We start from the raw sequence: 26,904 nt of genomic DNA, 5'->3' as shown, positions 1-26,904 counted from the left end.
CAAGAGAAAGAGAATTGAGAGGGTTAATGCTGAAGAGGGCAGCCAGGATAGAAAAGGTTAATGTTAGGCAGGGCATCCATGTTTGTCAGGATTAATACCGGGGGAAGGGGCCGCAGAGATTCATTCATGTGAAATGTGACTGGAAGAGCTTGCAAGTAAGAATAGAAACAACTGGGAGGAGACTGCAGAGAGCAATTACCTTTTTGCTTCTGTGCATACTTTGCCAGTCTTCCTTTGACAACGAGCATTCACAGGCCAGCCACACACTCGATTTGTCACTCTTGAGAGGAAGTATCTGGGGGCTGCAGGGCAGGAAAAACTGGGGGGGTACAGCAACCCAGGGTCAAATGCCTCCTGGTACTAGAGCTCATTCAGCCCTTGTTTTGGATCAGCTTCCTAATGTTGGCAATGGTGAACTATGCCTTTGTGATGTATGTCAACATGGCAACTTGCTATCTCCATTGCAGCAGCATGTGACTGTGAAGGAACATGAAATGAATAAGAGACGTGAATAAGATGTAATTTTACTCAATCACAGAAAGTTCTTCAACAGACCCTTTTATGGCATGATTGCGATGTACTATTTAATACAATGTTGCAGATTTAAAGTTTGAAAACAATTAGATGTGCTTGTGTGGGGTAGAGGATGAATCTTAAGGCACTCTGCACAGAGTGGCCTAAGAGTGTCCCCTTGTTCTTTGTAATGATCTCAAAAGGAATAATTGCGAAGAGAGTTCTCCATATGGACCATTTATATATTCATACAGGGTGATCATATCCCCCCTTAAAAGTCTCTTCTCAAGGGAGAATAGATTCAGTTCAGCTAATTTCTCCTCATAGCTGAGCTCCTCCATTCCTTTTATTAATGTAGTTGCCATTCTCTGCACTCTCTCCAATTCGACAATGTCTTTTTTGTGAACTGGTGCCCAAAACTGGACTGTATATATTCCAGATCTGACCAATGCTTTGTACAGGGGCAGGATAATGTCTCCATCTCTGCAGTCTATTCCTCTTTTAATACAAGAAAAAACTTTGCTAGCTTACATGTTGCAGCTTTTCATTGCATGCTGTTAAGTCTATGATCTACCAGAACCTTCAGATCGTTTTCCATTTCTGACTCCCCCAAATGTATTCTCCCTAGACAGTATGAAGCATGCATGTTGTTAGCCCCTAAGTGCATAAATTTACATTTCTCTTTATTAATAACCTGGCCGTTAAACCCGACATAGTTCGGGGTAAAAACACTTGCAAAAAGTGTTAAACCCGAGCTTTTCTCAGGTGGTTAAAAATGTAAACAAACGTTATATTGCAATCCGATTGTCATACATTGTATGACAATCGGATTAGAACTGAAAGAAAATACTTACCCCGTCCCCGCAGCTCCTCCAGCAGCAAACAAAAAATTTGCTATTGCTGCTGGCATCTGCAGTGAGATGTGAAGCACAATGCAGTAATCCTGCATTGTGCTTTGCATCTCTCTGGAGATGCGAGCAGCAGCAGCTCCAGCGTCCAGCGTGTGCCTGTGTGAGTAGGCTGGGAAATCCCCCACTCACATCACGCCGGAGGATGCGTCATCTTTCGGGGTGATGTGAGTGGTGATGTATGGGGGTGTGTCAGGGAGGGAAATTTAAAAGCAGATTACAATGTAATCTGCTTTTAAATGGTTTTTACAGTACAAAAACACCACACAACATGAAATAAAAATAAAAGTACATTTTTAATTTTATATTTTATTTTTAGATTACATTGTTGTCTAATATTTCATTATTTTTTTAAATTATTATTTATAATTATGTATTATATTATAATTTATGATTATAGTATAATAAATAAATATAATTATCATGCCCAGGAGTTAATCCTAAGAATTACAAGCCCACAGTGTGGCTTGGCGATGGCGCCGTGAGCTGGTTCTTACACTGAGCTCGGTGCAGACCCCGCGGCTTTATCAGCAGATCCTACCGGCTACCTGACTCATTTCCAACCCCCTCCGGGATGACAAGACAGCGGAAGGCCAAGGACACAGGCAAAACCCCCAAGAGGGAGAATCTGCTCAAATATTTCCCTGCAGAATCGGCAGACGCAGCTGAAGGGAGCGCTCCCAAGATGGCGCCGACACACACACGTGAAGCAGGCCACGTGGAGACAGAACATATGGTGAGTGAAGAGGGGACTTCTTTTTTGGCAAGGAGCCCTGCAGCCTCCTCTCCTGTGTATTCCTCATTATCCCCTAGCGGGATACATAGATGCAGTGTCATCACCACATCAGCTGGCTAGGGAGCTGCAAGCACTGCTGCAATTCATCCCCACCAAAGCAGAGATGGAATCTCTTGCCCACCGCATAGAAAGCTCAGTACATAAAGAACTGGAGCAAATGCATCAGAGGGTTCAGGCTGTGGACACCAAACTTACCACCCTAGAGTCCTCAGCCTCTCAAACTTCTTCCAGGCTAGCCACATTAGAACAGACCCAACTTCAAATGAGGTCGGTACTCTCCAACCTGTCCCTTTGTTTGGATGACCAAGAAAATGGGGGGCCCCCGCAATAATTTGAGATTAAGAGGGATCCCTGAAGCCACGTCTGGGCCTGATCTAGAAAGCACTGTTACAGCCATCTTTAATACTCTCTTAGAACGGCCTGTATCTGAGCGTATTGAACTGGAGTTCACAGAGTGGGAGTGAGAAGAGTTAGACAGAATGATCGTCCCAGGGACTTCCTTTGCAAGGTCCATTTTTTTCAAAATAAAAGAGCAGATTATCCTAAAAGCATGGCAGAGGGGCCCTGTAGATTTTGACGGTGCCAATGTCCAGCAATATCCGGATTTGTCCCCCGCACTCTGCAGATGAGGCGCATACTAAAGCCACTACTGGATCATATTACCTCACATAGCGCCCGCTATCGATGGGGTCACCCACTTCATATAATTGTATCTAATGTATCTAATTGTAGCCCAATTCTACATTCTCATTGCACAACCCATCCCAACTTCCAGCTTTGTTCACCTTTCTGGGCACAGAACCTATTGATGTTCCAACTGGTTGAATGTTTTGGATGATCTCCCAGTAAACTTTTCGAGAACAAGACCAACGAACCCCACCCGGCGCAGAAGGTACTCTTCCTCTCCTCACCGCCCACAAAACCCCAGCATCCCATGAAATGTGGTTTTGGAAGCCGTTAGTCTCCCTGACTTTTGTTTTTGTTCATATTTCTCTACAAAGAATTTTTTTGCTATGATGGTTCTGATTAAAGCAGAGGCTTTGCGTGTCTCCATGACGCTGCTGATCCTTACTACCAGATTGTCCCTTCACCAGACTGACTTGGATCCGTGTCACGGCCTAGCTGTGGAAAAGGCACGGAGGATGGACCAAGCTAAGTTATATTTTATGATTCCCGTCTGATTGTTTGTTTATCCCTGTTTACTGCTGTTTACACTATATTAGATGCCTTAAGATTCACGTTATGACTTTCACCACCCAGCTCTACAGGCTCTACGCATATTGTTTTGTGAAATATTACAGAGGGGCCAACCTTACCACGGCCCATCACGCCCCTAAGACAGAAACTTTGGAACTTACCTGCATTGAGGCTGGGGATATTACCCTATGGCTCAGCCCCCGTTGCAGTACCGATTAATATTGGGTGCTCAAATGGTCATTGTCCTAGGAACTCTCCTTAATGCGTGTTACCGGGATTTTGGATCCCTTTTCAGCCCACCAGCTGGACAAAGGAACTGAAACTGCAATGTTGCTATGTTTTATGGATTGATGTTGCCTCTGTTAATGCTAAATCTGAGTTATTGAAGGCGATGTCTCTCCTTGATTGTACTGTTATGTGCCTTATGGTTATGTATAGGTAAGAGGCTGTCCCTGTGCCTTGGGAGAAGATGCCTGACATTTTATTGGGATCCCTCTGCGTGGTACCGGGACATAACCCATTGATTTGCTATGTTTACATACCAAGAATTATATATTTGTACCTGTCTTTAAGTGTTGCTGCAGGTGTGACGGTTGCTCGAAACGTCTTTGCCTACACTACCCCCCACGTAGGTGACTCTGCCCTTTTTCGGAGGTCGGAGTCGTGGAGTTTCTGGAAAAACTCCTTAGTTACCAAGCTTAGAGCTCTACCTTTATTGTGTTGCCCTACCAGATAGTTTAAAGAGGTTTTCTTTTCTGATTTTAGTTTCACTTTTTTATTTTTTGGGGGTTTTTTTTCTTCCCGCTCTCATACCACACCTATCCTAACAGATCACAATCAAAATATGTCCTTCACACTCTCATCCTTGAATGTCAAGGGTCTCAACTCACCCTCCAAGTGATCAGTTTTGTTTAACACTCTCCGTAAAGGCAGATGCCATATCGCCTTTCTACAAGAGACCCACTTCTGACATGATAAAGTTCCAGCCATGCATTACAAACAAACCAAATTTAGCTACCACAGCACATCTCCAGATTCAAAATCCAGAGTATCCTTATAGACGGCTCCCTACCTTGGTCCCCCTCTCTGTTTAAGACTGATCCGGAAGGTCGCTACCTCCTCATCCAAGGTAAAATAGAGGAACAGCTGTCTACCCAACACAGGCCAATTGTCTCTACTAGAGCATGTGCTTACTATCTGAGGTAGCCAAAGGTATCTGAGGTAGCCAAAGGTACCATTATAGTTGGTGGAGATTTTACTCTAACTCTTAATCCATCCCTTGATGTATTCAAAGGACGCTCACACTTACCCTTCTCCTACCATAAACGGCTGAAATCTCTGCTGCATGACAACCAATCAGTAGATATTTGGCGTATTCAGCACCCTGGAGCTAGGGACTACACATTTTACTCCCCAGTACATAGCACCTATTCCAGGCTTCACTTTTTCCTGGTGTCCCATGCCATCCCGCAGATTCTTGACTCAGATATTGGCTCCATAACATTCTCTGACCACGCCCCAATTACAATAGAGGTCTCAGGGAGACTCCAGGCTGGTAAACCTAGTTCATGGAAACTTAATGAGACACTGCTCGCAGCCCCGGGACTGCTTGAGAAAGTTGAGGAAGAACTTACCTTCTTTTTTGACAGTAATGCAGGGTCTACAGATAACCCGCTTCATATATGGGAAGCTGACAAGTGCTACATCAGAGGGTTGTTAATACAAAAGAGCAGCAGACCTAATACAACAGGGCAGCAGACTTAATAGACTAAACAAGGAAACACTAGAAACATTATTGCAAGAGCTACATCGACTAGAGATGATGCACAAAAGGTTCCCAACAGCTGACTTGGAATCCCAGCTACATTCCACTCGTACACAAATCAACTCCCTTTATAGGGAAAAGGCTAAGACACAATTACTCAAATGGCTAAACGGGTTTACTATGAACATGCCAATCATTGTGGAAGGGAGCTGGCACGAGCGCTTAAGTCCAAGAGACCGGCTACGTATATTTCCGGTGTCAGAACACTTATGGGTACAAAAGCACACACTACGGCCGACATAGCCCAGACCTTTCAAGAGTACTAATGGCAACTCTATAATTTGCAAACTGACCCTGGAGGTTTGACTGCCCCAGAGCATTTGCGCAAAATCCAGGAGTACCTCGGCGCCTCCGACTTGCCGACACTATCACCCGAAATCATAGAGACACTAGATAAACCAATCACATTGCTTGAGCTACAGACAGCAATACGCCAAGTGGCTTCAGGAAAGGCGCCCGGCCCAGATGGCCTAACATTAGCCTATTACAAGAAATTTGTCCACATCCTGGGCCCACACCTGGTCACAGCACTAAATGCACATTCCAACGGCCACGACCTCCCCCAAGACACATTACCAGCCCACATCTCAGTAATACTCAAACCAGAAAAAGACCCCCTCCTCTGCTCCAGCTATTGACCAATATCCTTACTTAACAGCGATTTGAAGTTATTCGCCGGAATATTGGCACATAGACTTGCCCCAGTCCTGAATGTCCTTATCCACCCCGACCAAAGCGGATTTCTCCCGCTAAGGGAAGCCAGAGACAACATGATAGGTACATTAGATGTCATTGACTACGCACATAACCCCAGAGTCCCACTGATGATCCTCTCCACAGATGCAGAGAAAGCGTTTGACCGGGTAGACTGGACGTTTCTACATACCACTCTGGCTCATTTTGGGCCTTCCCCCTCGTATCTTAACCTTGATTGGGTCATTTTATTCATCCCCTAGTGCTAGAGTTCGGGTCAACGGCGAACTTTCACAGCCATTCCACATTGCCAATAGGATGAGACAGGGCTACCCCCTGTCCCCCTTATTGTTTGTGTTGACCCTAGAGCCCTTCTTACGCTTGATGCGCTCTAATGAGGATATTAAAGGAGTACAGATTGGGTCAAATGAACACAAAGTAGCGGCCTATGCAGATGACTGACTTTTCTATGTCGCTACTCCGGTGACTACCCTACCTAATCTTATGCGAGAACTGCATAGGTTTGCTTCACTTTCTAACTACAAAATAAACCTACAAAAGTCAGAGGCGCTGAGTGTTACTCTTCCCCGGACAACTAGAGAGACGTTAGCCCCCTCTTTCCCCTTTAAATGGTCCACCACCGCCATCTCATATCTGGGCACCCAGATCCTTGCTAAACTGACACAAGTAGTTGATCTTAACTTTATGCCGCCACTCAACAGAGTCCAGAGAGACTTACAGAGATGGAAGCAGTTGGCCTTCATCTGGTTTGAGAGGTGTAACGTGCTAAGAATGAACATTATGCCTAGGTTACTATATATGTTACAAGCCCTTCCGGTACGTATCCCAAACTATGTATTGCGAAAGTTCCGCTCTGAATTTATAAAGTTTGTCTGGCACACAGGGTTGCCTAGAATTAGGATGACAGTGTTGAGACTTCCTAAAGCCAACGGGGGAATGGCATTTCCCGACCCAGTACTGTACAATCAAGCTGTACATTTGTTCAGACTGCTGGATTGGTGCACCAATAGTAACTCCAAGCTATGGGTTAGACTGGAAGACGCATGCTCCAGTACCTCGATAGATACGGTGGCGCCAGGGCCTTTATGACCAACCACCCTTTGATTGGTGAGACCCTGAAAGTGGTCTCTAACTACTTCGCCTCCCAGAATATAGCCGTGTACCCATCCCCCCTAACTCCGATTCTAGGCAACCCTGGGTTTCCTCCAGGTCTCTCTGATCCAATATTCAGCCAATGGCGTAAGTTAGGGGTCTACAGAGCGTTACACTTTTTACACAGCGGGGAGTGGTTTCATATACCAACCCTACAATTGAACAGGGAACTCCCTTCATTGTCTCCTTGGCGTCATATACAACTCGGTTATACTGTTTTAATGTTTACTGTTTTAATGTTACTTTTTACATGTTTATTACATGTTTAATGTTTACTGTTTTAATGTTTTAAGATCTCAGCCGCGACCCTGCTCATTTGACCGATCCCTCCTGCATGTGAAGGCCTTGTGCGCTGCCGGACCCCCTATGCGGGGTACGCTTTCTTACGCCTACCACACCCTGTTAACAGTACATAAGCTGGATTCCCCCCCATTTGTGGCTAGATGGTATAGGACGCCCGTGGAACTTGCTAGGCTCTTCCCGCAATCGGACAGCACTTGCTGGAGATGTGGTGAAGCGCAGGGTACATTGCTCCATATTTTCTGGGAGTGCTCCAAACTGAAACTCTCCTGGAACTCGGTGGCAGAGATCTTGAAACTCACAGAGGTAGATGTCAGACACAACCCAGCTCTGGTGCTCCTCCACATCTCAGACCTTTCACGTAAGAGATATATTAATTCCTTGTTGAGACACCTCTTAAACGCAGCTAAATCTTGCATACCAGCTTTTTGGAAAAATGACACTCCCCCGACTGTAGCACACTGGCTAAGAAGGGTAGCCGATATTCATCAGATGGAGGACTTGATCTCCACTGATGCCAAGAGAGCAAAAAAATTTACCCAAACTTGGTACCACTGGACCCATTTCACTACCACTGTGGAATATTCCAGAATGTTACAACCCCCTTCATCGGATTCTTAATATTTGTACATGGGCAAATGTTTGTTTATAGTATGACAACGAATCGAGAGTGAATTAGAATGCACAGCTGGTCAGTAACCCCCCCCCCCCCCCCCCATTTCTTTCTTTGTTGGTTTCCCTGTTTCCCTTGTAAAGGCTTTGAAAAATAAAGAAGCCTTGGTTCTCCTCATAGCTATGATGTTGTTACTTATCTATGATGAATGCACGTTATTCACTGATGGATATGTTATTGATGACTTGAGATGTAACTTTTTTGTTTTATTGTATGAACCTTGGTTTCTCCTAATAAAAATTATTAAAAAAAGAAATAATGGAAAATTTGCTCTCTTACATTTAAATGTTTTTATATTTCCTGTTTTTGCTTTGTGTTTACAACTTACATTAAATAAATCATATTATGGTCACTGCTACTCAGATTAATTGTGTATTATGCCTCCCCACTTTCAACTCCACCCATAATCCCTCAACCTCATCGCTTGCACCATCAACAATTTCTTCTTTCACATTCACTTTCAGATCACTTCTCACTGTTTCGTTTAATATGATGATCCTCCCTAGGAATTAAAGTGGTGAGAGCCTCATTTAACTCTGTAAAAGGGCTGTTATGCAGCAGAATCGAATTATAAATCTTGGCGAGTGATTAGTTGCTGGCCATTCCACTAATCGTCCTCTTAAATCCCCTTGGAACGATTGCTCAGAGGACAATTTAGAAAATTTAGCCTTTGCCAAAACTGGTTTAAAATATCAGATTTGGAGGGTAGGGCAGTGTACAACTGTTGATATTATTTTTCAAAGACTTTAAGGACTTTATCTTGGGCTGTTTGTGTGTTGAGGAATGAGGATCTTTACCACTTAAAGGTAAACAAGAATTTACCTGGATCATGAATAATTACAAATTACCTTGTATGGTCATTAATAATGATATATTTAACAAGTCTTGAATTAGTTATCTGTCCTAATATCCTGTGTGCAAGGTGGTGTTACTTTTTTTTCTTTTCCCCTTTAATTTTTTTTTTGTCTCGCTCCTTCTCCTTTTTTTTTTTTTTATTCTCCTTTTGGCATATTGCTGTTTTGGGGTTTATTTGCTGTTGACCTTCTATATAGGTAAGTTTTGATATGCAGAACTTCTTTGGCAGTAAGGGCACTTTTTTCCCCCCACACCTCCAAAAACACAGGTTAATAGGTCTTCTTATGTGTGGAAATAAGGCACCACAACTAAAGTGCCATTATCTCTGGGGTTGATTTTCATGCGTAGTTCTAATAAAAGAAAAAAATGAATTTCTTTTTGAAAGAATTTCTTTAAATATACCAATGATATGTTAAATCATTACAATATACTATAGTATACTTTGAAAGCATACTAATTTAATTTGGCTCCACTTTACTTTTTTTAAATATTTTTAAAATGCTGGTATATGTATGAATTTGTGTAAGTTCACATTGGTTGTAAATTTTTTTTGAAATATTGGATTTGTTTTGTAATTAAAATTAATTTTCTGATGTTCATTTGTTTAAGAATATCCAGACTTTAATGACTGCTGAGAAGACAAAGGGATTCTGTCAGCTAGTTGTTTCATCAAATCTACGTGATGGCATGTCACATTTGATTCAGTCAGCTGGGCTTGGTGGTATGAAGCACAACACTGTTTTAATGGCCTGGCCACATATGTGGAAACAGCCTGACAACCCTTACAGCTGGAAAAATTTTGTTGGTAAGTATCAGTTTCGTCGTAGAACAATTTTTGTTCCTCATTTCAGATGTTGAGAATGATGATAAAATGTCATCTAGTATCGCTGTTTAAACTGTATCTAAAGGCAAAGATTTTTTTACTTGTGGTTTTAGTTTTACCTGAGACACAATTGGAAATCGATAAAGTGTTTCTCTCTTTAAAATTATCAGTGAAACAGGTAAAGCAGATTTCCACGATTTCCTTTAAATCACAGTGCATGATTTTCTTTGTATTACAAAAAAAATCTTGGTAAATTACAATTTCGGTGTGGTTAAGATAGAAAATGGAGAAATATGTTGGAAGAAAACTAGTGTATTCAGGGAAAATACAGTAAAACCAAATGCCTTAAAGCGGTAGAAAACTACAAAAAAAATTTTAACCACCTGGCCGTTAAACCCGACCTTGGTTCGGGGTAAAAACACTTGCAAAAAAGTGTTAAACCCGAACTTTTCTCAGGTGGTTAAAAATATAAACAAACATTATATTGCAATCCGATTGTTATACATTGTATAACAATCGGATTACAACTGAAAGAAAATACTTACCCCGTCCCCGCAGCTCCTCCAGCAGCAAACAAAAAATTTGCTATTGGTGCTGGCATCTGCAGTGAGATGTGAAGCACAATGCAGAAATCCTGCATTGTGCTTTGCATCTCTCTGGAGATGCCAGCAGCAGCAGCTACCAGCGTCTGTGTGCCTGTGTGAGCAGGCAGGGAAATCCCCCACTCACATCACCCCCGGGAGGATGAGTCATCTTCCGGGTGATGTGAGTGGTGATGTATTGGGGGGTGTGTCTGGGAGGGAAATTTAAAAGCAGATTACAATGTAATCTGCTTTTAAATGGTTTTTACAGTAAAAAAACACCACACAACATGAAATAAAAATAAAAGTACATTTTTAATTTTATATTTTATTTTTAGATTACATTGTTGTCTAATATTTCATTATTTTTTTAAATTATTATTTATAATTAGGTATTATATTATAATTTATGAAATATAATATAATAAATAAATATAATTATCATACCGGGGAGTTAATCCTAAGAATTACAAGCCCACAATATAAACAAAAATTTCTATGCAAAAAAAATAGGATCACTTTTTGCATCAAAAAACTAACAGAATTAGAACGCTAGGGAGGTTAAGATGATTTTTGTGTTTTTTATTTAATTTTATTAAAAGTACATTTTTTTTTTTTTTTACATGATTGTGTGCTTCAAACTTTTTTTTTTATATTCATGATATCTACTAGACCCTTGTTCGGACATATTTCTGTAACTTACAGGTCTACAATTTAAAAAAAAAAATTTCATGAAAAACAGTGTACCGCTTTTGGTACAGAAATCTAGACATCAGTGTAACGCCCAGGTGGTTAATATAACATTTTTAATCATTAAAAAAAAAAATATGTTGTTGAAGCAATGTATATTAAACATTTAACATATGCAATTTCTATGTCAATTGGGTTTAAGACGGTTTGATATTTTTTATTTTTTTTTGGTTTTACTTATTGATTATTAATAGGTTCATAAGAGAAAGACAATGATTGTTAAATGGGTAATTAAAGGCAGTCTAAGGAATTATTGCCTTTAAAGTTGTGCAAACTCACCCCTTTGCCATAAGTTAAAAAAAATTATAAACTCATTTTATCTAGAAAATTCTTCCTTTTGATTCAACAGAAGAGGTGGAATATTTACATACATTACCTTTACAATAAAAATTAGTTTCAAATTCGATTTCTTTTGTTTTATTAGATACAGTACGAGATGCTACAACAGCTCAGCAAGCATTACTTGTGACAAAGAACATTGATTCATTTCCTACCAACCAAGAACGCTTCAGTGAGGGGAATATTGATATTTGGTGGATTGTTCACGATGGTGGAATGCTAATGCTTCTTCCTTTTCTACTACGTCAACATAAAGTAAGTGTAAGCCATTTATAGATATCGATGCTATGATATCAACTGTGTAACAATACCTTTAAAAAAAAAAGACTTTAAAATATATAGATATATTACTCTACAGACATGCACACTGATTGCAGCCATTCAGTGTTACTCTATTAAAAAAAAAATGTAATAATGCATTTTTTTGCATAATGTAAATACTTAAAAACATAAACATATCTGGTTGATTCTTGCTTTTTGGAGGATGAGGTCCCTTCTGCTGTTTTCCTTAAGTAACTACTATTTAACTGAGGTTACTATCTTGTTGCATTGGCTATACTCAGTAGGCTTTACAAATGATCATTTACAATGTTTTCTTTACATTTTAGCCCATGACCACTGACACATTGTATTGATTTGCAAGTAGAATAAATTTATATTTATGATGAAATCTTAAACGAAAATGTAACACTATAGAGCATGTAAAGGCCTCCTAAATGTAAGGGGGTCTGATGTGCTAGGCTAAAGTTTTAGGGGAATGGTGTAAGGATATTTAAACTAGGACAAAGGGGGAGGGGACAGTTAAAAAAGGTGGCAGAAAGGTCACACAGGGGTCCATCACTAGTGAAGAGTGGATTGGGGATAGTTGGGGGGAGGGTTATGGATAAATATAAGGAGCTTTCCATGTTACACACAAACATTGTATTGCAGTACTTTTTGTACTGAAAAACTAAAGGATTTGGCAAACAATGCTGGTAAATGCAGCAATGGTTTAAAGAGCCTGTTGACCAATGCTAGAAGTCTGGCAAACAAAATGGGGGAGTTGGAAGCTTTAATGCAGGGGTCGGCAAAGTTTTATGGCCACTAGGCCATTTATGGGGGTGGGCGGGCGCACACTAGGCTGGATCCGCCCACCACCAGGGAATGCCCCCTGAAGTGAAATTCCTCTCCTCCGAATGCATTGTGGAGGTGGATGAGAGGGGTTTACCTTCAGGGAGCTTTTTCTATTTACCGCAGCGGTGGAAGTATCAACGCCAGTCGCGGTAAAGAGGGGAGTAACGGACAGCTGAATTGCTGAATCGTGGCTTTATTCTTCACATGACTGGGCTGTCCATATTCCTGGTTTTACTCTCTTTCGTAAAGACAGAGTCAAACAAAAAGGTGGTGGTGTCTGTTTGTATGTAGGAGGTGATCCGAAAGTGAATGTGAAAGAGGAAATTGTTGATGGAGCAAATGATGAGGTTGAAACATTATGGGTGGAGTTGAATATGGGGATGCATAATACACGGTTAATTATTGGAGTCTGCTATAGGCCCCCCAGTGCTAAGTAATAAATAGAGAGTAAATTACTAGCACATATAAAAAATGGCTGCAAAAGCTTGCAATGTTTTAATAATAGGAGATTTAAACTTTCCTGACATTGACTGGAGTAATAGCACATGTACAGCAAAAGGGCGGAAATTTAGGAATTTAATACAAGATAATTTTTATGGTACAATTTATAGAACCCCTAGCTAGAAATGATACTCTGCTGGACCTATTTGTTTTCTAACAATGCAGACCTTTAACCAGACCTTTAAGCAGTGACCATAATATGATTTCATTTAATGCAAGCTGTAAACAGGAAGCAAAAACAAGAAACATAAAAATATTGATAAAAACATCAATAAATCAATTTAAGAGAGCAAATTTTTCATTATTAGGGGCAGTTCCCTGTGATATGGACTGGAAGAGAATATTGTCCTCAAATGTGTCCTCTGTGTACACAAATGAAAATGGCAAAACTCAAGTCCAAATCATAATAGCAAAGTCATTGCCTTAAATAAGCCGCAATGGCTCAAAATTGATATGATTGAGAATCAGTTGGGCAAAATTTAGGTTGACAAAGCACCAGGACCTGATAGATTACATGCACATGTCTTCAAAGAGCTGAGCTCACTTATTTCAAAGCCACTGTTTATCATTTTTTGAGATTCTTTAATTACTGGATTGGTACCAATGGTTTGGCGTAAGGCCAATGTGGTTCCTATCTTCAAAAAGGGAGCATGTCATTACCAAGTAACTACTGACCGGTAAGTTTAACGTCTATATTTGGAAAGGTCCTAGAACAGTGATGGCGAACCTTTTTAGAGATCAAGTGCCCAAACTGCAACCCAAAACCCACTTATTTATCGCAAAGTGGCAACACAGCAATTTAACCGGAATACTGAGGTTTTAGTTGAGAAAAACAACTCCTACATTAACAAAGCTTTCAATGATACAAACAACTTTTTATTGAAAGGTAAAAGTTTGCATTTCGCATGCTTTTGAACAAATTTTGTGATTTTTGCCTTTTGTATGTATGCTGATAATTTGTCTAACCTTGGCTCATACTGATATAATTCAAAGATCAAATTCAATAATTCATATGAAAACAGCTGCTCACAAGCAAAATTTTTTTGCTGCTTTCCCTGGCACAAAGAGCTTTTGATGTATAATACAATGGAACTGAATGACTTGATGTTTTGTTTTCCTAACAAAGAACTGTATGAAACCAGATGTTGCCCCCACTATAGAAGGTTCCCCATCACTAGTAATTGAAACCACTTTTTGCTGATCTTATGTCTTGGAACAAAAAAAGCCTCTATCAGAGCATTGTAGATATCTATGCCTTGTGTTCTTTCCGGCAAAGACACCAGTTTCACTGGCTCTTCTCTCATGATGTCACCAACAGCATAATGCAAAATTACTGCTAGCCTTGCCTGATTATTTATACCTATGCTTTCTTCCAAGCACATGGAGTAACAGGCTGGCCTTTGTAAGTCAGTGGTGAGCTTCTAACATCACATGCCATATACTGGACTCGATCTTTAACAGTATTTCTGCAAAGTGGCATCTCGGAGATGCTTTGAATAATTTTATCCTTGTTTGGGAAATCATGAAAAAGAGAATTACTCCCAGACAACATGGCCATTTTCATAATATCCCCATCAGTGAGGGGCTTACCATGTTTTGCTATGCACAGTGAAATTTGAAAAATGGCAGCTGTCAGATGATTTGTTCTAGAAAGATGGTAACAAAACTAAGATACTGAGAATATTTCAACCATTTCCCTTTTCTTGAAGTTTCCCCACGTTTTACAACACTTTTGTGCTTGGTGTTAATGTGCTGTCTGACACTTCATGTGCGATACACAACACTCTCTTTACACAGAATACATAACGCTTTACCATTGTGTTCAGTCACTCCAAATGACTCTGTCCAAACCTCTTCCACTATTTGTTTTTGCTTTTTTTTTGCTGTATTATTTGTTGGGTGTTCAACACTTAGGCCCTGATTTATTAAAGATATCCAAGGCTGGAGAGAATACACTTTCACCAGTATAGCTGGGTGATCCAGCAAACCTGAAATGGATCTGGTCCAAGATTGAAAACATTTGCTAACAAATAGCTAACAAATTGCTTGATTTTAGGAAATCCATTCCAGGTTTGCTCAATTACTCAGCTTCACTGATGAAAGTGTATTCTCTCCAGCCTTGGAGAACTTTAATAAATCAGGGCCTTAGAGTCTTCAATAACACAAAATAAAAAAATTAAAAAACACCTAATACATATGGAAATGGATATTTCCTGAATCTACGTCTGTGATTCCTAACTGGGGTTCCTTTTGAATTTTCTGACTACCAGCACAAGGTGGCAATGTTTCACTGACACTCAGCTTTTGACCTGTTCTGAAAACAGCACATTTCCTACCTTTGATTCACCTCTGTTGTACATGCATTGGACCTAAATCTTGAGGAATTTACATAAATGAAGTCTCCACACATTTCCCATACACGGGAGGCGTGCATGCAAGCTCTCATTTTCCAATTAGAAGGAGCCCAGGTTGGTTCCTTTGGACAGCAGCTGAGACATAGTTACATAGTAGGTTAGGATGAAAAAAGTCCATCAAGTTCAAGATAAAAAAACCTGGTACAATTTGCTTCAACAGGGGAAAAAAAATCCTTCCTGATTCCATGAGGCAATCGGATGTTCCCTGGATCAACAGTCACTGTTATTTTTACTTTAATGCCTTATTACCCAGTTATATTCTGTGTTTCTAGAAAAACATCCAGCTTTTTTATAAAGCAATCTATGGTAGTTGCAGAAACTACTTCCTGAGGGAGCCAATTCCATATATTCTATATAGACCATTTATATATTTATAGAGGGTGATCAAATCCCCCCTTAAACGTCTTAAACAGCTAATCTCTCCTCATAGCTTAGCTCCTCCATTCCTTTTATTAGTTTAGTTGCCCTTCTCTGCACTCTCTCCAATTCCACTATGTCCTTTTTGTGAACAGGTGCCCAAAACTGGACTGCATATCCAGATGTGGTCTGACCAATGCTTTGTACAGGATCAGGAATATGTCTCGATCTCTGCAGTCTATTCCTCTTTTAATACAAGAAAAAACTTTGCTAGCTTACATATTGCAGCTTGGCTTTGCATGCTGTTATTAAGTCTATGATCTACCAGAACCTCCAGTACATTTTCCATTTCTGACTCCCCAAATGTATTCCCCCTGGACAGTATGAAGCATGCATGTTGTTAGCCCCCAAGTGCATAAGTTCATTCACTACATTTCATCACAATGTTTATTTATGTTAAATGTCATTTGCCACTTGGCTGCCCAATCAAACAGTACATCCAGGTCTGCTTGTAGTCTATAGACATCCTGTATGGACTTAATTCCATTACATAGTTTGGGGTCATCTGCAAACACAGAAATTGTACTTTTAATCCCAAACTCTATATAATTTATAAAGATGTTAAACAGTAAAGGTCCCAACACTGAACCCTGGGGAACACCACTAATACCTTTAGACCATTCAGAGTATGAATCATTATTCACTACTCTCTGGAGCAGTCTTTAAGCCAGTTCTCTATCCATTGATAGACTTTTCTAAACCTATTGATCCCAACTTGCTTATTAACCGCCTGTGGGTACAGTGTCAAATGCTTTAGCAAAGTCCAAGTACACTATATCAACTTCTGCTCCACTGTCTACCTGTTTACTTCCTCAAAAAAAGACAGTAAATTTGTTTAACAACTTTGGTCTTTCTTGAAGCTATGCTATCACGTATAATAATATTTTACAGCAGAAACTCCTCTATGTGGTTCTTTATCAAACTCTCTAGAACCTTTCAAACTATGGACGTTAAACTAACCCGGTCTTTAGTTACCTGGTAATGACTTTGCTCCCTTTTTAGGCATAGGAACCACATTGCCTTACACCAATCCATCGGTACCTTGCCAGTGACTAAAGAGTCTCCTAAAAATGAGAAATAATGGCTTTGAAATACCCAAGCTCAGCTCTTTGAGGACAAGTGGATGTATTCCAACGGGATTCCAACGGGTCCTGGTGCTTTGTCAACCTTAAATTTTCCCAGCTGTTTCTCAATCATATCAATTCTGAGCCATTGTGACTCGGAAAGTGTTTAGTAAATCTGCCTTTTCTTTATCCCCAATTACCAACTCAACAACATCCTTTAAGGGGCCTACATGCTCAGATCTGATCTTTTTGCTATTAATATATTTTAAAAAATGTTTGGGGTTTGCCTTACTTGCCTTTGCAATCTGTTTTTCATTGAACTTTTGCACATTGTATCTCATTTTTATATCTTTTGTTATTTTCGTTATAGCTTTCAAATCATAAAGGTGATCCTTCATTTATATATTTTTAGAATGCCCGTTTCTTGTTACCTATGGCTTTTTTAACATCAGCTGTGAGCCACATAGGCTTTAATTTTAGCCTCTTAAACTAATACCCATTAGAATATATTTTCATTGTTCTTTTGTAGAACAGACTTAAAACATTCCTATTTAAGTTCAGTGTTCTTTGAGCACAATTATTTCTCCCAGTCCAAGTGACAGAGCCGCCCTTAATAATGGAAAATCTCCTAAAATTAAATGTTTTTATCTTTTCTGTTTTTGCTTCCTGTTTACAGCTTACATTAAATGAAGTCATATTATGGTCACTGTTAGTGTTGGTGTTTGAATTTGGGTTGTCCTTATAATCAACCCGAATATGGCTGTTCGAATTCGAGTAGACCCGACCTGAAAAACACGTGGTTTGCAGGCTCGAATTCATCCCTCCCACAGTGCCTAGGGACCTCACCCATAATGCCTAGGGTCCTCCAATAAGAGCAGGGATCCTCTCCTTCATCTTTGTGGTGGCAGGCAGCCGATTGGCTGTCTGTCACCACTTGCCACACAGGCAGCCATAGGCCTATATAAGGCCTGGGCTTGCCTGCATTTACCTCTCCTGAAAGATCTGCTAGCAGACACAACCTCTCTATGCTGCTGGCAGTGTCAAAGTAAAAAACATTTGCTGCAGTTAAGTTACGTTAAGATTGTTTCACTATTAATCAGATAGATAGTTGTTGTATTGTACTGTATTGCTTCAATCCTGTAATCTACTCTACTTAGATAGGTACGGTGTTCCACTGTTAGATAGTCAGTTAGTGTGTTACATACAGGCAGCCAGAGCCAGGGTACCCAGACGGTATGCACACCATCACACGTGTACCGAGAGACAGTCAGACAGGCGCAGTGATGGACGACACATTTGTATTCTGTGCTACATATTTCAAGCGTCACCGCACTTGCATATTTTGTGTAAACCCCCCCCCCCCCTTTTTTTCATCCTAACCTACTATGTAACACACTATGTATGTAATGTATCAGCTGCTGTCCATAGAAACCAACCTGGGCTCCTTCTAATTGTAAAATGAGAGCTTGCATGCACGCCTCCCGTGTATGGGAAATGTGTGGAGACTTCATCTTATTTATGTAAATTCCCCAAGAAGTAGGTCCAATGCATGAACAACAGAGGTGAATCAAAGGTAGGAAATGTGCCGTTTTCAGAGCAGGCCAAAAGCTGAGGGTCAGTGAAACATTGCCACCTTGTGCTGGTAGTCAGAAAATTCAAAAGGTACCCCAGTTAGGAATCACAGCCGTAGATTCAGGAAATATCCATTTCCATATGTTTTGGGTGCTTATTTTTTTTTTTTTATTATTTATTTTGTGTTATTGAAGACTCTAAGGCCCTGATTTATTAAAGTTCTTCAAGACTGGAGAGAATACACTTTCATCTTTGTGACGCATATTAGCAACTCTGGAACTGTGCCTCAACAACCGCAAACCACCACCACGAGCACCAGCTCCAGAGCACCTTTCGGTCCAGTTAGATGTTCACCCGTGTGGGTATTTTTTGGTGTCCATAGTGATGACAACACTGGTCAACTGCAAACTGTGTGTTCAGCAGTTGGAACAACTTGCATGAGCACACATTTAAAAGCCACCACCCGGTAACCTGGCGGGAACACCTGGGCAAAACACAGAGCTCTTTGCATTGACCTCCAGCCCAGAAGCAAGCTGAAGCTGCTAGATCTTCCTCCGCTGCCTTTCCTCTTTCTGCCACCAAAGGTCCCCATGCTGCTGCCAGCTATTTGAGTGGGGGATGTAGCCGAATATTACAATTTTCAGGCTCCACCAGCAATGAGGATGAGCTCCAACGCAGAGCTGCTGGTGTTTGTCACATTGCTAGCAGTCAAGACAAGGCATCATTGCCATCCCCCACACCTTCTACCTTCATCCCCCAGATGCTGGAGCGCAAGAGGAAATATGGCCAAAATGACCCCAAAACAAAGCTAATCAACACGGCAATTGCACAGCTGATTGCGTTTGAGCTCCTCCCTTACCAGCTGGTGGACTCCAATGCGCTCAGTTACACATTCCTCTGCGTGAACCCACAGTACGTAATGCCCAAGCAGCAGTATTTAGCACAAAAATGTGTTCCTGCTTTGCAGGAACACGTGCAGAGCAATGTGTTCGTGGCCCTGCAGCACTCAGTTTCTGTCAAGGTGCACCTGACAACCGACAGTTGATCAAGCGAGCACAGACTGGGAAGATATGAGCTACACAGCTCACTGGATAACTCTGGTGGCCGCAGAGGAAGATGCAGCTGCAGGAAGGCCTGCATACCTAGCTCCACCCAGAGCACATCGGCATGCAACCTCCCCCTGACCTCTACTTTTACCCCCTCCTTTGACTCGTCTGCCTCAACCTCTTCCTCCAGGGACACTTTGCTGTGGAGACCCAGCACCTCCCATTCGGCAGCATCTGTTCCCCGCCAGCAACAACCTGCAGTTTGCTATTTCGGTGCACAAGTCATACATTGCCACGCAGTGCTGAGGTTGGGATGCCTCAGCTCCCTCAGCCACACGGGCACAACCATTCTAAGTGCCCTGCGGGAGCAGGAGAACATATGGCTAACTCCGCACGGACTCCAGCCAGGCAAGGTCGTGAGTGACAACAGGCCCAATCTGCTGGCAGCCCTGCATTCTGGGAAACTCAAAAACGTACTTTGCCTGGCCCATGTCATGAACCTCATAGTACAACGCTTCCTTGGAAAGTACCCAGGCCTCCAGCCTGGTGTTGCTGAAGGCAAAAAAATGTCAGCTCAATTCCGCCGGTCGTATACAGTCCGTGCCAGATTGGTGGATTTACAGCACAACCTCATTTTGCCGCTGCACCGGTTAATTTGTGATGTGGCCACTCGTTGGAATTCCACCTTTTACATGCTGCAGCGGCTCGCTGAACAACAGAAAGCATGGTGGATTACGTGGCAGAGTCTGCTCGTTTGTGACACTTACCTACATTACTTTGCTTCAGCCCTGCGGAGTTGCTTCAAGAGAGGACTTGTGCACTGTATTGGCACCTTTGGAAGAGGTGACCAGGATGATCAGCAGGAATCGGGCCTGTGACAGTGACACCATCCCCATCATATGCCTCCTGGAACAGATGATGGTGGAGCTCAGACATGATACAGAGCGGACGCTACAGGAAGAGATGGCGTTTACAACATCATCTTGGACATGCGTGCCTACTAGGCATAGTGTACCGCAAATCCAGGAAGAGGAGGTGGTGGAAGTGGATGAGGATGAAGAGGAGATTGCAGGCATGGGGGAAGGGGAGGAAGGAGCAGAGGAGGATATGGAGGGTACATGGTATCCATTTACCCAAACACAAGGCGGCATGTTCCGTGGATGGCAACATGACTGCCCAGCCGCAAGTGTGTTATCTGAAAGAGTGTTCAGTGCAGCTGGGGGCTTAGTGAGTGACAAGCGCATTCGCCTCTCCACAGAAAATGTCAACCGACTCATTTTTAATAAAATGAAAAAGGCTTGGATCGGCAATTACTTCAACACCCCCTCTGCAGAGTGCACTGATTAGTCGGCAACTGCTGCACGGCCCACTGACACCTTGACTTGGAAGAGCACTTTAACAGCCTTCTGCATTTCCTTCTCCCCCTTGTGGCCCTCTTCCTCTACTGTCTCTGAGGCCTATAACTTGCAATGAAGCTGTGTAACTGGCTAGTTTTTATACGGAAGACCTCCCTTGGAGCCCTCTACCTCTATCTACATTGAGGCCTATATCACTTGTATTAGAGCTGTGTGACTGGCTAATCTTTGTACAGAGCTTCCCCCCTTCAGGGCCCTTTGCCTCTATCTACTGTGAGGCCTATATCAATTCTTGTAACGGAGCAGTGTAACTTATTTTTTTTTGTACGGAGGACCTCCCTCTGGGCCCTCTGCCTCTTTCTACTTTGAGGCCTATATCACTTGTAACAGAGCTATGTAACTGGTTAATTTTTGGACCGGAGGAACCTCCTCGGGGCCATCTGCCTCTATCTACTGTGAGGCCTATATAACTTGTAACAGAGCTATGTAACTGGCTAATTTTTTGACTGAAAGACCCCCCTCAGGGCCCTCGGCCTCCACTCCGAAGCCTGTGTATGGCTTGTAACAGAGCGGTGAAACCTGGCGGCTAATTGTTGGACCGGAGGAACCTCCTTGGGGCCCTCTCTGCCTCTACTCGGAGGCCTGTATAAAATCTGGCATGTTCCCTTGACCGCTCCATAAAATGGCCTTGCCAGCAACATAAAAAAGCCTTCCTGATTTTTTTGTTGCCTTGTACAGTGTTGTGCTGAGCTGTGGGAATCTTGACATGTATTTTTAAATTTTTTTGTAGGCTGTAGAAGCTGTACACAGTCCTGAAAAAAAAAACAAATTTCCCCCCTATTGACTTTAATGGTGTTTGAATTCGATCACCCGAATAATATCGGCCTATTTGATGGAGTAGCTGTTGAATCGAATAGTGAGATATTCGATCAACACTGGTCACTGCTACCCAGATTCTCTTTTACATGCACATTTGTTATAAGCTCTGCGATGTTAGAAAGAACTAGGTCCAGCAGAGTATCATTTCTAGTTGGGGCTTCCATAAACTGTGCCAAAAAATGATCTTGTAATAAATTCACAAATTTCCTCCCTTTTGCTGTTTCTGTTGTGCCATTATTCCAGTTAATGTCATCACCCAATCAGATCCACTGGGACGGTCGTTCATTTCTGGCGACAATCCTCGTTCATCTGCGTCGTTTTGCACTTTTTTGTTAACTATTAACGAACGGTTGTTAGTCGTTTGTTTCCAATGATAATTATTGCACGTGTGTACGCAGCCTAAGGCTTCTAACTCCACTATTTTGTTTGCTAGACTCCAAGCATTGGTAAACAGGCTCTTTAAACCATTGCTGCTTTTACCATCGTTTGCCAAATCCTTTTTTTTTTCAGTACAACTAGTATTGTACAATCCAATGTTTGTTAGTAACATGGGAAGCTCCATATATTCATAACCCTCCCCCCAACTATCCCCAATCCCCCCTCAACTAGTGTCTGACCCCTGACTAACTTTTTTGCCACCTTATTTAACTGTCCCACCCCCTCTGTCCTAGTTTAAATATCCCTCCACCATTCCCCTAAATCTTTCCCCTAGCACAGCGGACCCCCTTTCATTTAGGTACAAACCATCCCTGGCATACAGGTTGTACCCCAATGAAAAGTCAGCCCAGTGCTGACGTTTGTCAATAATCCCAGTACAATGAGTGCCATGTCTATAATTGAACTGGGATTGACAGGATGTCCTCTCATATAGCACACACAGAGAGCTGAACCCTGCTCTGTGTGCTGGGATAGGTTGCATGAATGACATCCACACCTAATGACATCTGTTCTGTGCATCCAACCTATCCTATCCCAGAACACTGAGCATTACGCATGCTATCAGGTAAACACAACCTGCTGCTATGCAATGACATCGCAAAAAACAGATGTTATTAAGTGTGGATGTCATTCATGCAATGTACAGCAATCGCTCTCTGACAGACCCAATCCATAACCCGACACCAGCAATGTGCACCAACCTGATAAGACTGATAACCTGGTAAAAAAACATAAGAGCCTGCTGGATCAGGCCAATGACCCATCTAGTCTAACTCCTGTATTTCACAGTGGCCTACATCTTTAATAAAGAGGTAGCACAAACCCATCAAGGCTAGTAACCCGTGATGAACTTTTTTCTCTGGAAATTTGTCCATTACCCTCTGAAAGGCATCTAGGCTGGATGCCATCACCAGAGTGCAGCATTACCACCTTCATTTATTTTGCTAACAAAGACATTGTCACGAAGACAGAAAATGATCAACATCTTCCTAGTAGGGTGCAGACAGCAAAAATAATAAATATCTTATATCTCACATTACAGGAATGCAGGGAGTTTTACTAAACACATTTTGCATAGCAATGCAGCACATTGCACACAACTTTTTTTAAAGCACTGGGGACAGCAACACACAGTTACATGGTTCCGATTACATTCAACAGGTACTTACTTTGTACCAAAAGCTTTGTGTTCACCTGGTCCTGACTGGGTATATAAGAATGGTACTCCTGTCCTTGGGCTGTGTAGCTCTGTTCAGTGTCTTCAGCTTAATTCATACCCATAACTAGGACAGAGCAATACAAGATCCCCCTCCCTAACTTTCCACTCTTGCCCTGTACTTTCATTCTTTAAATGTTGCATCAAGACAGATCCGCTTCAATACACATCAGCTGCCTCTCCTCCCCACAACCAGGTGTTCTGAAGGTTAACTAATGACTTCAGAGAAAGGAAATTCCGCAGCCAGCACAGCTGACAGAAAGACAATAGCACAGCCAATAGAGGCCAGCAAGGTGGGGAGCGTGTGCCCACAGAGAGGCCTCCGAGTGCCCCCTCTGGCACATGTGCCATATGTTCCCCACCACTATCCTAGAGAGTTTGATAAAGAACCACATGGAAGAGTTTCTGCTAGAAAATAATATTATAATAGCATGATTCTAGAAAGACTACAAAGATTGAGACATTAACCTGCCCCTGAACAAAGCATTGGTCCACATCTGAAGTATGCAGTCCAGTTTTGGGCACCAGTTCACAAAATAAAAAAAGATAATGTGGAATTAGAGAGAGTGCAGAGAAGAGCAACTAAACTAAAAGAAGGAATGGGGGGAGTTCAGCTATGAGGAGAGATTAGCTGAACTGAATCTATTCTCCCTTGAGAAGATACGTATAAGGTGGGATATGATAACCCTTTATAAATATATAATTGGTCCATATACAGAACTTTCATCCCAACTATAAACTTTAAGATTGTTACAAAGAACAAGGGGGCGCTATTTGCGTCTAGAGGAAAAGAAGTTTAAGCTCCGGATAAGAAAGAGCTTCTCCATGGTAAGGTTTGTGAAAATGTGTAATAGGCTGCCTCAGCAAGTAGTTTTTGCAAATACTATAGATTACTTTTAAGAAAAAGCTTGAATGCTTTTCTAGAAACACAGAATATAACAATTTATTAAAGCTTTGATGTAAAGGTAAGACTGTTGATCCAGGGAACATCTGATTGCCTCATGGAATCAAGAAGGATGTTTTTTTCCCCCAGTTTGAGCAAATTGTACCAGGGTTTTTTGCCTTCCTCTGGATCAATGTTTGTTTATTTCCCTAGTGTTTGAACTTGATATACTTATATCTTTTTTTTCAAACTTACTTACTGACTGCAATAAATACCTACACCATTCATTACAACCATGTGTAAATTAAAATTTATTTTCACCTGACCTAATTTCAGCAGTTCTATGTGTGTTTATTGCTGGAACTGCCAGCTTATAACTCCAGCACAAAGGCCAGGAGCCAAATCCACATCAAATATGTCATTGTATGACATATCTTTCATCATTTGCTTACCTCTTAAATGTGGTTCAAAAACTGTCACCTAAACTTTTTTCCTAACAATATTTAAAAACATTTAGGTTTGGAGAAAATGTAGAATGAGGATATTTACTGTTGCTCAAATGGATGATAACAGTATTCAGATGAAAAAAGATCTTCAAATGTTCCTATATCATCTGCGCCTCGATGCTGAAGTTGAAGTTGTTGAAATGGTTTGTGCTTTTTTTTTTCTTTTTTTAAATCATGATATTAAATGTGCAATGTGTTTTAGCTAAAAATAGCATTTATTGTTTTCAGCTCGGACTATAATGTCAAAATAAGCGTGAACCTTACATTTACTGATATTCTAACCTATGTCTAAAATTATTGGACCTAAGCTCCCCTTTTAAGTGAAGGTTGCTATATTTGACTATAGCTTTATTTGATTATCAAGCATATGTATTGGCTGTATATGAAGTTTTGTTGTAAACAAAAAATCCCAGCCGTCCTTACTGCACACTACCTTAGGAAATAAAACCTTGTTCTGCAGACTTAACATTGTGCCTTTCCTCCTAAATTGGGGATTTGCCTTTATTATGGAACTAGCAAGGGTTGTGTGTTATAATACTAATCAAGAGAATGCTAGTCAGACTCTACTAAGCTACCTGACTTTCCCATTATAAGCTTTTCAGGAATTGAAGTGAGTTTTGCAGACAGTCCCAGTGTATAAATAAACATCTATGCTTGTGTATTTATTTAGTATATTAGGAATTCTAATAGGGCTTTATTTCTTGCTGCACAGTGCTTATGTCACTTTTATCTCGTAAAAACCCAAAACAAAACTAAAATTCCTTACTTTATAAAACAACAAATAGATTTTATAGAATCTTTTTTTTTTATTTTTTTGTAATTTTTTTGGTACCTGTAAACTTTTGCAAGTGCAGGAAAGAGTGAAGACACATCTTTTATAGCAGTGGTTGCCAACCTTTTCGGACCAGTGTCCTATGAGATAATCCTAGGAATGCGTACTACCAGCTGATTGGGCATGTACAATGAAGTAACAATTGGCTGTTTCTGCTCTGTCTGCGCGTGCATCTCCTATATTTTTCTATGGGATTCTGTTTCAGTGTAAGCTCCCTGAGAGTGGGGGTGTTCTATAGACCGTAAATATCAGCTGTGAGTGCTCCACCTTGCATTGTAAAATAATCCCACCTCGCCTACACCAGCAGCAGCATGAGATCTGTGTCCATGCTGCTATTACCCCCAATGTATAAACTTTCATATCTCCCACACCGGTTGTTGTAAAACTTGAAATTTTCAAAGTACACAGGGTACCCTGAGAGCTGATACTAAATTTCAGCCCCCTAAACTTAGCTAGTTGCCAGATACGCGGTCCTAAACATAAACTTCTAATAACAATCAGGGATCTTATCTCATTAAAATGGACCTAAAGTAAAAAAAAAAAAAAAGAGAATTGCACAAATCTATGATGTATGTCGCTGTATTTGTCAAAAACAAAATGCAGATTTTACTGTGCCTGTGTGAGATCTCCATCTTTCTTCTTTCAATGACAGAAAAGTTCCTCCTAAGCATGCCTGTTCTCGGAGCCCAAGCCTCTTGGAATTTGTGACAAGCGTATCCCAGGAGGCTCTGTGCTCATATTTAGACATTACCACCGCAGCACTAATGACCGAATGGGAGGGCCTTTGCCTTTTTGTGTTTTAAAAAAAAATTTGAAAAAATAAAATAAAACAAAGGGTTATCTATCCTATATATAATAAAAATTATAGTGATTGGCTATTTCAAGACCAGGGTCCCAAGAATAGTAGACCTGAACTTTTTACCACTTCTCAACGTCATACGCAGTGATCTCCAATGATGGCGACAACAGACCTTCTCTTGGTTTGGTCGGTGTAATATCTTAAAAATGAACATCATGCCACGCCTCCTTTATTTACTGCAAACGTTACCTGTAAGCATTCCTCTTCATTTGCTGCATAAAATTCGCTCTGAATTCCTCAGATTTGTGTGGAACACTGAAACACCGCGTCTTAACAAATTTATTCTTCGCCTTCCAAAAGATCAAGGGGGGATGGCTTTTCCAGACCCAATACTGTACCACAGGGCGGTACATTTGACCCGCTTAGTAGACTGGTGTAGACAT

General features: G+C 41.2%; 1 protein-coding gene and 1 long non-coding RNA gene across 6 annotated transcripts in view; one reads left to right on the top strand and one right to left on the bottom strand.

Moving 5' to 3' along the window:
• Window positions 1–26,904, top strand: part of SLC12A7 (solute carrier family 12 member 7) — a 198,807-nt gene that overhangs the window by 146,898 nt on the left and 25,005 nt on the right. For 4 of the 5 annotated variants that reach the window (XM_072412048.1, XM_072412045.1, XM_072412046.1 and 1 more), the window contains 3 exons: window positions 9,543–9,738; window positions 11,512–11,681; window positions 24,842–24,973. In XM_072412048.1, the coding sequence (XP_072268149.1) occupies window positions 9,543–9,738; window positions 11,512–11,681; window positions 24,842–24,973 (498 nt within the window). The remainder of the gene's footprint in view (window positions 1–9,542; window positions 9,739–11,511; window positions 11,682–24,841; window positions 24,974–26,904) is intronic. The other variant, XM_072412049.1, reaches the window with a different exon arrangement.
• LOC140331219 (uncharacterized) overlaps window positions 1–26,904 on the bottom strand; it is a 91,838-nt gene that overhangs the window by 53,526 nt on the left and 11,408 nt on the right. The window lies entirely within an intron of this gene.

The sequence above is a fragment of the Pyxicephalus adspersus genome, chromosome 5 (assembly GCF_032062135.1).
Source record: "Pyxicephalus adspersus chromosome 5, UCB_Pads_2.0, whole genome shotgun sequence".
Lineage (NCBI taxonomy): Eukaryota > Metazoa > Chordata > Amphibia > Anura > Pyxicephalidae > Pyxicephalus > Pyxicephalus adspersus.
This window is presented reverse-complemented; position numbering and strand designations above follow the sequence as displayed.